Raw genomic sequence first — 11,941 nt, 5'->3', positions numbered from 1 at the left:
TGTCCAATGAGGAGTTGTTGTTTCTAACGGCGAAACCTGCAAACTTTTACTTGAAAAACGCAAGAATATTTTATATAATGCATAGATTTACCTTCGTGATATATTTTACCCTTATAAATTCTACTTGTATTTATTTTTATGTGACCTCGTCTCTCATAACTCATATTGAGTTGTTCTGTACTTTTATCTATGTTCTATGTATATATGTATGTAGTATGTTGTACAGAAGTGAGACGTAAATAAACAATTGTCTGTCTGTCTGTCTGTCTGGGATTCCGGAACATAGGACTCCAGTAACCCACGTTGGTCGTTGTTTGTTTAATGCCGCGCTCAGCAATATTCCAGCTATATGACGGCGGTCTGTAAATAATCGAGTTTGTACAATCCAGTGATTGACATCAGGAGCATCGATCCACGCAATTGGGATACGATGACATACATTAACCAAGTCAGTGAGCCTGTCCATCCGATCCCGTCAGTCGCCTCTTACGACCAGCATGGGTTGTTGAAGACCTATTCACGGATCTTCACGGATCGTGACGGCGTGATGCCATGCAAGACTATAATGTGACATGCACATGGCAACCGGGGAATCGAACCCCGACCAACAGTCTGATGATCTAACACTGGTGACATTCGATCTTGTCGCCACTGTGAAAAACAAACGAAGGCACATTGCACGAAACACTCCAATGTGGACGTGATGCACTCAGCCGAAGGCGTGACGTCAAAGAGCGTGCTTCCTTGTCACGCCCAACTGCGCACATTGTTACGCACATTCCACTGTCTGGAAGATCGATGTGTCTGCTGCGGTCGACAAGTCAGCAACTAAAAACAACCTTGCGTCTGGGAAACATACGATCACAGATGAGGACTACGTGTAAAAAACACCGTATTATCTGACAGGGGTTGGTTGGTTGGTTGGTTTGTTGTTTAACGCCGCACTCAGCAATATTCCAGCTATATGACGGCGGTCTGTAAATAATCGAGTCTGGACCAGACAATCCAGTGATTAATATCATGAGCATCGATCCACGCAATTGGGATCGATGACATGCATCAACCAAGTCAGCGAGCCTGACCACCCGATCCCGTTAGTCGCCTTATACGACAAGCATAGTCACCTTTTACGGCACGCATGGGTTGCTGAAGACCTATTCTACCCCGGATCTTCACGGGTCTGACAGGGGGAACGGGGTAATTTATTTAGGTGGGGGTGAGGTGAGGTGAGGGACGGTGAGATTGGTCTCAGTTTGAGACCATCATCATCGGGGGTTCAGGCTCGCTGACTTGGTTGATGCATGTCATCGATCCCAATTGCGTGAATTGATGCTCATGATATTAATCACTGGATTTCTGGTCCAGACTCGATTATTTACAGACCGCCGTCATATAGCTGGAATATTGCTGAGTGCGGCGTTAATCAACAAACCAAAACCAAAAAAATATTCCTTGAATACTTCACAACATTATTAGCACCATCTCATTTCAAACTTCTCACAGTCAGATGATTTCGTCTGCCTGGAGCACATGCTAAAATTCCTCGTTTGTTTATCCCACTTGCCGCATCAACTTGCTATTGCACCCCTTTCGAGATTCGTCCAAACTGTATGTCGTTATCATGCTTGAGTTATGTTTATTTATGAAAGGGGTAAACATCCACCACCTTTGTCGTGTTCGACTGTGACTCTTTAGCTGTCCATAGCGACGCTGAGCCAAACACACTCACTGTGGACGATTTGAATTAAATGCAATGGTGGTGCACCTCGATTTTGCGGCCCTTTCATACGCTTATCCAGAGAAGGGGGATGCACCCTGCACACACACACACACACACACACACACACACACGCGCGCGCGCGCGCTCACGCACGCACGCACGCACGCACGCACGCACACACAGAGGCACATCCACGTTTTTCCAAAGAGCTGTATCTTAAGTACCAGAAATAAAGTTATCTTACTTAAAATATATATCTACCAAACCTAATTGAGGCCAGAACAATGCTAAATTTCAGAGCTAGGACTATATCCGTGCTTGCCTTCGTCACCAGAATCAGTTTATCATTGATTCGAATCTCAGATTTGCTATGACAGAGATACAGGACATGATCCCGATCCTTAGTCCACGACACTGCCAAGACTGCTGTGTTTCTACATCACAGAGGAATGCGTCTGAGACCTGTGTAATGATTTCCTTTTCCCACTTTGGACATTTCTCCCACATTAAGCTACCATGCGTCATCTATCTGAAACAGGGCCGTCGGGTAGCCTAGTGGTTAAAGCGTTCGCTCGTCACGCCGAAGACCCGGGTTCGATTCCCGACATGGGTACAATGTGTGAAGCCTATTTCCGGTGTATCCCGCCGTGATATTGCTGGAATATTGCTAAAAGCGGCGTAAAACCATACTCACTCACTCTATCTGAAACACAGTTGAGAGGGACGTTAAACACAACTCAAGACAGATCACACGGACATAATCGCGCCCTGGTATGGATATTTTACTGCCGCTTCTATTAATCACCCCTTATTTGATTTCAGTGGTAAATAAGGATGCTTGTGCTCAAAGAATTACTGGCCAGTAACGTATCTGGACATATGGTTTGAGGATAGAGTGGCATCCGTATTTGATTATAAGGGACCTTTAAGGGTTTTTTTTGGCTTTTTTTGTAGTTTGTTGTTGTTTTGGGGGAGGGGATGGGTAGAGAGAGAGACACAGAGAGAGAGAAAAGTTAAGAAATATACGGTGTGTAATTTCTATGACGGACATACAATATTTAAGTGAGAGAATTTATGGATGTCAACTTCTACATTATGAGGAACGCAACGTTTCGGAGTATAAACTTACTCCTTCATCAGGTGAATGGATGCTATGAGGCAGAGAGCATTTATATGTGCATGTAAGGACAACAAAAGTAAAAAGATTTTTAAAAAAAGTGTAAACTTAACAAGGGAAGCTAACAGTTAATTAGCGCTGATAGGTGATTAGCAATAGGTGAGGTGAGGTGAAATGGGGTTTAACGTCGCGTCCAAGATTATTGCACTTATATAGCGACGTGTGATTAGCAATAGACAAATGGGGGGGATATTTAGCCCGCTGTCGTGGGAAACATGCCCGCCGCAATGGTCAACCCGTTTGCAGCCATCAGTGTTATACTCACAGTATCACCCCCCGGATTGCCTGCCAAAACTCAATAATTTACAGAATGTCCTGACGTAAAACAACCATCACCTGCTGATAACCATTAAAGTGCAAAATCCCAAGGAAGCGTTCATAAAATTGTGAAAGAAAAGCTATGCGTTCGTCCTGAGTTGCTTCCCTTGAATAAACAACTTTTCAGCGCGCAACATGTTCGTACGAGACCCACTGCGCCCAAATAACTGATAACACGGATCACAATTCGACTATTCTTTGTACACGGTTTTTTTTTGTTCATCCATTCGTACTAGTTCATAATTTGTTTTTGGATAAAATGTCTCTCACGTACAACAATATTATCAATTTATTATACGTATGTACAAACTGTTCTTGATAAAGGCGGATAATTTACAGCTTAACTGCTATGGATCTATCGGTGTAAACTTTCAACCACCGCATGTTAATCTGGACATTGTTCGGTTACCTACAACCTGCCGTCACTACCGCTGTAATATTGCTGACTACAGATTAAAGAGTCACCCGCTCACTCACTTTTCTCATCACTCAGGAATATAACGCACGCACGCACGCACATGGTGTAGTGGATATAGCGTCTGCTCGGATAATGAGAGGGGTCGTGGTTCGCTGCTCTGGCCGCGTCATACCAAAATACTTTTACAGATGGAACTTGTTGTTTCCCTGCCTGGTGCTCAGATGAAACAAGGACTTGTCGGTTCTGATGGGGTTATCCATGTCAAACTGCGGCATGGTATATCAGCGGGCTACCACGAAAAAACCGCCATAATGCCCAGTAACGTTTCGGGGAAAAAACTAAGATCAGTGAACAATTAACATATTATATCGAAAAACACAGGATAGGGTTTACTTTCATAAAAGACATTACAACGGGTCAAAGTACGTGGCAGCAGCAAAAAAAACCATATCAGTCCCATGGGCGGATACAGCTTTTTTTATAAGGGGGTTGCACAATTAAGATCTATTTATTGTCTTTGGTGGTAATTTATACAGAAATAAAGATTTTTTTTCGAAATAAAATCTGTATCCGCCCATGTACAATTATAGGTTACAAAATGCACAGATGCGGTTACTACAATATTCAAAGGATGTGTGGCAATACATTTCGTGCAGAAAACACGTCCTGTACTTCTAAAGCTACAGCCAGCCTTCTCGTACATGCCCCGACACGACGAAAGAAGACAAGCTCCTCACAGCGAACCTCTCATTACCGAAAGGTTACTAATGTGCCAAGCGCTCTGACGAAGTTTGGACTGTACACAACCAAGGGAGGTCACTCTAAATCACAACGCTACGTTATACGAGCGCCAATAATTTGCTGCCAGTTACATTCATTAGACATTTATAGTCTGGAAGGTAATTTAAGGTACCGACGTTTACTACAATATCACCAATCAACTCTCAACTCGAAAGGGTGCACGGGAATCACGCACGCACGAATACGGTGTTAGCGTTGGGCGTCTCAACGTGCGTGATTCCCGTTCAACTGTGTCATATGGCCCTGTGACGCAGGTGTAGCATTATGCAGATGGCTGTTTCAATGAATGCTCGTTCCACCAGTGACGAACAGGTCTGGTTGTTGATGAAATATAGTGATAGCTAAATAGACAGATATTTATTCATGCACCGATTGTCTTTAAATGTAATATCCAGTTATGTATGACTGTTTAATAATCTCATACCAACTTTGACTGGAGTAGGTCCGAGAGTTTTTCAGATATTGTAGTAAACGTCGGTACCTTAAATTACCTTCCAGACTATAGTTACAATATGCATTGCCACACACCACCCTCCCTCTTCAAGAAAAGAAAGTTTGAACATAGTGAACACTTTCTTTGAAATGGACAATTTCAAGGAGGAAAGAGTTTGCAGAACATGTTTTATTAAATATGTTAACTGAACATAGAAAACGTAGTTTTCATTATACGTGCAATAATTTGCAAAGTTGTATGTGTATACTGATCCAATCAACTGACCTTAGAACGTGCATCTTCAGTTACATTAATTTGTCTTTGTCCCTGATGTGTTTGTCTCAGGAATTGATTCTTGCAAAGTCAAACTCTTTGTTCTTCATTTCGTTGAGAAAAGTGTATATTCTTCAATGTGATAAACCGTAAATCGCAAAAAGACTTCAAAATGCTGCAATAACAATTCAAGACTAAGGTCGTTTTCTCAAATGTAGAAAAAATCTAGTACTAGTTAAACGTTGTTTTGAGAAAACTCACACATCATCTTTAAAAAGTTCAGCGCCTGCACCAATGTCATGTGATGGTACTTTTTGTTACCCTGCCTGGTGCTCGACCAAAAGGGGACGAAAACAAGACAGAACAAGTAATGGTCGGCTCAGAGTCAGCACACTGTGTCTGAGTGGGGCATTCATGTTAAATTGAGGTATGGTATCTCAGTTGGATAGCACCAAAACCCGGCATTAGTTGACTAGTACGAGCAGCCACACACCTACCTGATACCCCCACCCCACCGTGACATCGAGCTCGCTGAAGTCACCATTGAATGGTCATGCTGAGGTTTACACTTTATTACATCAAACCACCGGATCACACACTTCCATTAAACATTAGCTATATCCATTTGTCATGTTCCGATACAGATCGATCGAGATCTCTTGGCAGAGGGGGCCGGTGGGGTAGCCTAGTGGTTAAAGCGTGCGCTCGTCATGCCGAAGACCCGGGTTCGATTCCCGACATGGGTACAATATGTTAAGCCCATTTCTGGTGTCCCCCGCCGTGATAATGCTGGAATATTGCTAAAAGCGGCGTAAAACCATTCTCACTCACTCACTTGGCAGAGGTCTATAATACACCTAAACACTCCAATTTAAAGTATCAGGATGGTGAAATGAAGCCAATTTAGAAAACATGGAACGCTATCCAGACCTACTTTGGTGTCCGGGGCTATGCCACCAGTTTCTGTTGACTTCGAAACGTATCATGTGGCAAGGTTTCCGAAAGTGTTTATAAATCAATAAATCAGTTTTTATGTTTATGCTTTTCATCACACCCAGCATGTCAAAGGAATCGTTTTGTTTTTAGTTAAGCAACGTTTCTTATAGCAATTAGGCAACTGTTTAGCAGGTTTCAATATTATCAGCAGTTTGATACTAGAAACAGTTTTACTGTTTAGAAAATATAATATAATAGAAATACGCATTGCTTATCTCAAATGTGGCACGTTTAAGGACAAACAGAGATGGCGCTCTGTGATCAAGAAGTTTCTTAATCAATATGAACTTTTTACGAAATTCACCCGACAGTGCGTATGCATCATTTGTGGAAAATAGCATACGTTCATCCAACACACAAACTCTACATATCATCCATGATATATCTGGCATCAGTAAAACCTGGTGATGTTACGTGTACACTATGCCACACCACAGTACCGGACTGTAGAAATCACGTCATCATTGACTGTGAAGGACTCATACAACAGAGAAATCAGATGTACGATAAACTTTCTTCACTGCTGCACATAAACGATTTTATTATTTATTGTGACCAGGATCACATTGCAATGTTGAACTGTTTGCTTGGAAGAGATCACAACACTTTTTGTCGTGTTGATTTTAGCACTTGGATACAATTTGTGTTGGTTGTCTCAAAGTTTGTACATATTTGCAGGTTATTCATCAAACAAAGCTATTTATAACCGTTACTGTTCACTGGCATCTACCTAGAAGGGCATTGTGTGTTTATATGTTTTTGTTATCTGCTTTTGGTTAATAAGAAGTCATTTATGATTTGACCTAATTTACTTTCATATGTACTCTTCAATTAGTGGAGGAAATAAAGAATGTCTGTCTGTCTACATGGAGAGGAGTATGGAAGCGTATTAGTGCAGTCTAAAATAGTTTTATCATCTACTTAGATGATACTTTTATCTCCGTGTGTGATATTATAATCGTGCGTATCGTTATTCAGACAGTGATATTGTCTTGTGACGTTGCGACCCTAGTTGGATACTAACCCCACTATATCAATTACCCACCATAAATGCAGAGATAGACCCACGCCATCCACAATTTATATAACTTCCAGGGGAATTCTCGTTCTTCCGACTAACTATATTCAGAGAATGATAAACTGGGGGCAAAGGGAACTGTACCTCTCAGCAGATTTTACCATAAGTTTAATTTTCAATTGAAAATATCTTAAATTAGCGACATTATATCCCAAAAATGAACTGTACTGGCGCTTAGTCAGCATTCAGAGAATACTTTATTTTCAAAAATATAATTGGATTTAAAACTTTTAAAAATAAAAGAAATTTATCATCCAAAACTGGCTCCCACAGGAGATATCGCTTGGATGAGATCAAGCGATATCTACACTGTAGATATCGCTGCAATGAAATTACATCACAATGCTTTGCAGACCATTGTGACGTCACTGTTACCATGACGTCACAATCAAATGACATCACTAATGGCTCTACTACTGAAGTTGTTAGCAGTACTTTTTACACTGAAGACACTGCTAATTACTGTCTACAAATTGAAAAAGTTGGAAGAATGATGTTGGATGATAAATAAAATCTCACCCGAGTGTCTTTTGATATCAAATATATCAACACTCGTTGATAAAGTGGCAAAAATCCTCGGCAAGCCTCGGAATTTTTCCACTTTTATCAACTCGCGTTGATATATTTGATATCAAAAGACACTCGGGTGAGATTCTCTATATGTCGCTAATACACAAATGTTGGTGGGTATCTTAAACATTTTATCTTTGAAAATCACAAATATGCTTTTTTGTGTACAAAATTACAACATTTCAAACATGCTGGGGGTCATGTGGTAGCAAATTCATTTCTTATCCCAGCCTCCATTGAACAATCTATTTTTACACAAAACCACCCAGCGAGAGATTACTTTAATACAAGCTGTAGAAGGAATTAGTGATGGTTAAACAGACATACCGTATTCGACATAATAAGCGCTCCGCTCTAATAAGCGCCCACGGCGATATTTGCTAATATATTGGCTAGTGAACAATCCCAATTAGCACCCCTTCCTATTGATCAATGTACACAAGACTTATTTGTTCGCGTATAATACGCACTCATGTGTTATATGCTCCCTTAATAGTGGGCAATTACATTCTGGAAAAATATATCTGTCGTATATATACATTTCAGGCTGTCAGCATAAACCACGAAATTTACCTTTCAACTCTGTTTTTTTCCCACCGAAATAATATTCTAATAAGAGCCCCCTATTTCTTATTTTGAGAGCGCCCTGGGCGCTTATTACGTCGAATACGGTAGTTGACTGCATAGGAAACTTGTTTCACTAACCGTGGCTCAACTGCCAGATTGGAAACTGGTATGACTATCGTCCTTGCTAAATTGTTTCATTATCTCTTCTCTTCTCATCTATGTCCCATGTAGAAAGCGCCCCGGGTGCTTATTACATCGAATACGGTAATCAAATTTGGCAACAGTCCTTTGAATTTTCAATTAAATAAAAAGCAAACTCGGTATACTTTCTTTTGACCCTCTGTTTATCTAAAAAATATATTTCATACTGTGTCGTGGTGAAAACGGATTCTCAACTCAGTCTTTCAGGATCTGTTGTGAACGAATTTTATATGATTACAAATATGTTGATATCTTCGACTTCCTCATGCAAAACTTGTATGTTTTATCTAATTTTCTTTCGATTGTCCCTTGGTGTGCTTAGATGTGAATGGTGTTTTGTGCAGCAGTGTCGACCATGTCTTTAAGCAGCAAATTATATGAAGCGCACATACAATTACCACCAAGTCCCCGTGTTTGGCAAGACGAATGAGTCTCTGGATAATTTTCAACCCATTTTATTTGTATAACATTTTCTAGTTTGCATTTATGCAATAATTAACTATAAAAGCAACAACCACTTTACAAAGCCCAACAGAAAGGTCGTTATCATTCTTGCCGGTTTAAGTAAATAAAACAGGTGCGATCTGCCACAAGGGATGGGTGGTATCACGTGACATGAATGCAAAGATCCTGGTCACAAATATTGAAACAAAAGGTTCACAAACAGGTTATGAGGACAGTGCAACGGTAGTATATTCAAGCAAAATATCAGTTAGGAAAAAACATTATTCATATTTCCCATATTGTAGACAAATGAGAACGTAAATAAACAAAAAGTCCAATTATGTATAAACTCCGCCTTCTTATATTTGTTCATGTGGCGTATACAACGTTATTTTAAAAAGTAAATGTTAGCCAACTAATATGACGCAATGAAGTTTAACTAAATCAATTAATTCCTTTGTTTTTTTACAAATAATCCTGCAAGCAAAGGGTGTTTTAGAATGTGTTTTGTGTGTTAATGTTCCACAGAATGAATGGTATTTTAAGTATAATGTTGCCGGTAAAATGCTACTAAACTTCAACTTAAATATGATACGACTGAAAAAAATATATAAGCTTAAATATTTTTTTTTATAAGAGATGTCAGTTGTTGTTGACGGTTTCCGCGTTTATTTCCTTGACGGTAATATTGAGTTTATTACACTATATATGTTTTCGGAACATGAGTGACACAATAAAGAGTCATCTATATTTGAAAATAATAAATTTTAAATTTTTTAAATAATAAATAGAAAAATTAAATAGGTCAAAGGAAGGAAAACAGTCTGGAAATTTTGTTTTATTTCTCCCTCAAAAACGAAAATTTAAAAATAATATGTTAATTTTGATAATATTATGCCTCCATTGGCACCTCTAAAATAAAATGATCAATATTTCAACATGCAATGTTCGATTGGTGCAAATAAACATGCATCACATTCTCATACTAGGAAACCTGTCGAATCGAAATTTCTCATTGAAATTTTCGCGGAATAATGTATGGACAGGAATCTATCCGCATCGACTACGCACCGAATACCCGGGTAAATGTGTGGTTTTTCAATAGACAAAATGCTTTCAATAGGTGTGTAAAATAGTTGCTGCAGATTTCGTTGAATGTGATATTGGAACATCCAAGAAACTAACCAGACTTTGGCAATATGTTGGTATGCTGGGTTAGAAAACATCTAGATATGAAATTTATAGTTCAGATTTTTTAAATATTGGCGAAATGAAAAACGTATTTCAGTTTCAAGATTTTGCCTAAGTAAATATTCGAAAATTGTAGTATAATTTGATATGCAATATTTGTCGATTTAAAATTGAGAAACATAATACTAAATTTTTTTTTGACAAGCGTTATCTCTAAATGTGCTAATGTCAGGTTTTATACCAGCTTCGATACCACTTTATCGCCATGATCAAATATGCATGTAGTTCAACACTGATTGTCAACTGTTGACAGAACGAGTGGAAAGCAACATTGTTTACCACCATTGACCCTCATGGTGAGAGAACCATGCTATATCATGAATTATTTCCCCTGTGCATACGAATAGTTTATTGACTTCTATGTAGAACAAAAAAATCAATACAGCTATTGACATTTGCCTATAGCATGTCATGTATGATTTATTGGACGTAATAACCGAAATTTGCGCATAAGGGACATAACTCTTGATCACTCTCTAACGAGAAAGGCAGGAAAGTGACTAATGGTGAATTATGGTGGTGATATGGCCGACTTAGACTGCTCAAGTAAGTTGTTCAAACAGGTGAAACCTCTCGCGTTTTAAATTGATTCGACGTAAAATACCTCAGAGATGTTTTGTTTATTTCAGCGAAGGAGCAAAACTGCCGTGGTTGTGGACTAGCAATACGGGACGAGCCATACGTCCAAGCGCTAGGCTGGGACTGGCATCCAGCTTGTTTTAGGTGAGTTTGATAAACAAACTGACGAAGCTTGTCGCAAATACAATATGACTCATCTAACACCTTGTCGCACAGGTGGGATATTAACATTCAATACTAAATGACAGTGATTAAACTCGAGTTCAATGAAAACTGTCAATCGAAATGACATAATTTGACAGTTGGTGGAAAACTGCCAAAGCAACAGATCCGGCTAGAAGTTGTAAATGTCTCGACCTCAGTATTTACTTTCAACTATTTTTCATATTTTTCCTTCGAACTTCCAGGTATTGCGTGTTTCATGAATAACTCTTTATACCAGAATGACACGTCTTCCTTTACGAACGTAAAACCAAGTTTGTGGTTAATTTGCGGACACTTCCTGAAGTCCGTGGTTTGCCTTTGATGTGCTCTGCTCTATGAAGTTAATCTCAGCCTTGTTTGTTGTTGGTAAAGCACTTCATGGTATCTCAGCTGGACCTGTGTATAACTCAAGTTACATCCAGCATTGCCTTCCTCCTGTGATCCAATTCACACTTTTGTCATCAATCATGGAAATAATCTTGGTATTCATTCGTCAAATCCTGTAGAGGTTCATCACAGATTTTGTAAAAAAGTCTTCTTACTCCTTGAATCTCTACATGTCATGTTATGTTTCAGTTGTTCTGCAATGTTGCAGGGTTAACAACAAAAAACTAAAATAACATACTTAACCTCTCTTGAAATTAAATGTCAGAACCAACCTTTTTTATCCTGCCTTATTTCTGACCCAGGATGTACACAGTTTATCATGCCAGTCTGTTTTGGGATGGTGCATATCCTGTATTGGGAATAAACACACACGTGTGTTAACATCTTTCCAGAATGTCATTCTTAAATTCTATCATTGATATGTCTCACAAATGGTACCTAGCTACTGCAAGCTTTCCTGGTATGTCACATTAATATATTCCACCACAAACTCAGGGATTATTCAGACACTGACAACAGATAAA

At 39.3% G+C, this 11,941-nt stretch overlaps 1 protein-coding gene across 1 annotated transcript in view; it reads left to right on the top strand.

Moving 5' to 3' along the window:
* Positions 1–10,721: 10,721 nt before the first annotated feature.
* Positions 10,722–11,941, top strand: part of LOC125380113 (LIM domain kinase 1-like) — a 71,204-nt gene continuing 69,984 nt past the window's right edge. Inside the window, exons 1-2 of the mRNA XM_048396406.1 lie at positions 10,722–10,793; positions 10,877–10,970. Of these exons, the coding sequence (XP_048252363.1) occupies positions 10,751–10,793; positions 10,877–10,970 (137 nt within the window). The 5' untranslated portion in view covers positions 10,722–10,750. The remainder of the gene's footprint in view (positions 10,794–10,876; positions 10,971–11,941) is intronic.

Source organism: Haliotis rufescens, unplaced genomic scaffold (genome assembly GCF_023055435.1).
Source record: "Haliotis rufescens isolate VD_foot unplaced genomic scaffold, xgHalRufe1.0.p SCAF_15, whole genome shotgun sequence".
Taxonomy (NCBI): Eukaryota; Metazoa; Mollusca; class Gastropoda; order Lepetellida; family Haliotidae; genus Haliotis; species Haliotis rufescens.
This window is presented reverse-complemented; position numbering and strand designations above follow the sequence as displayed.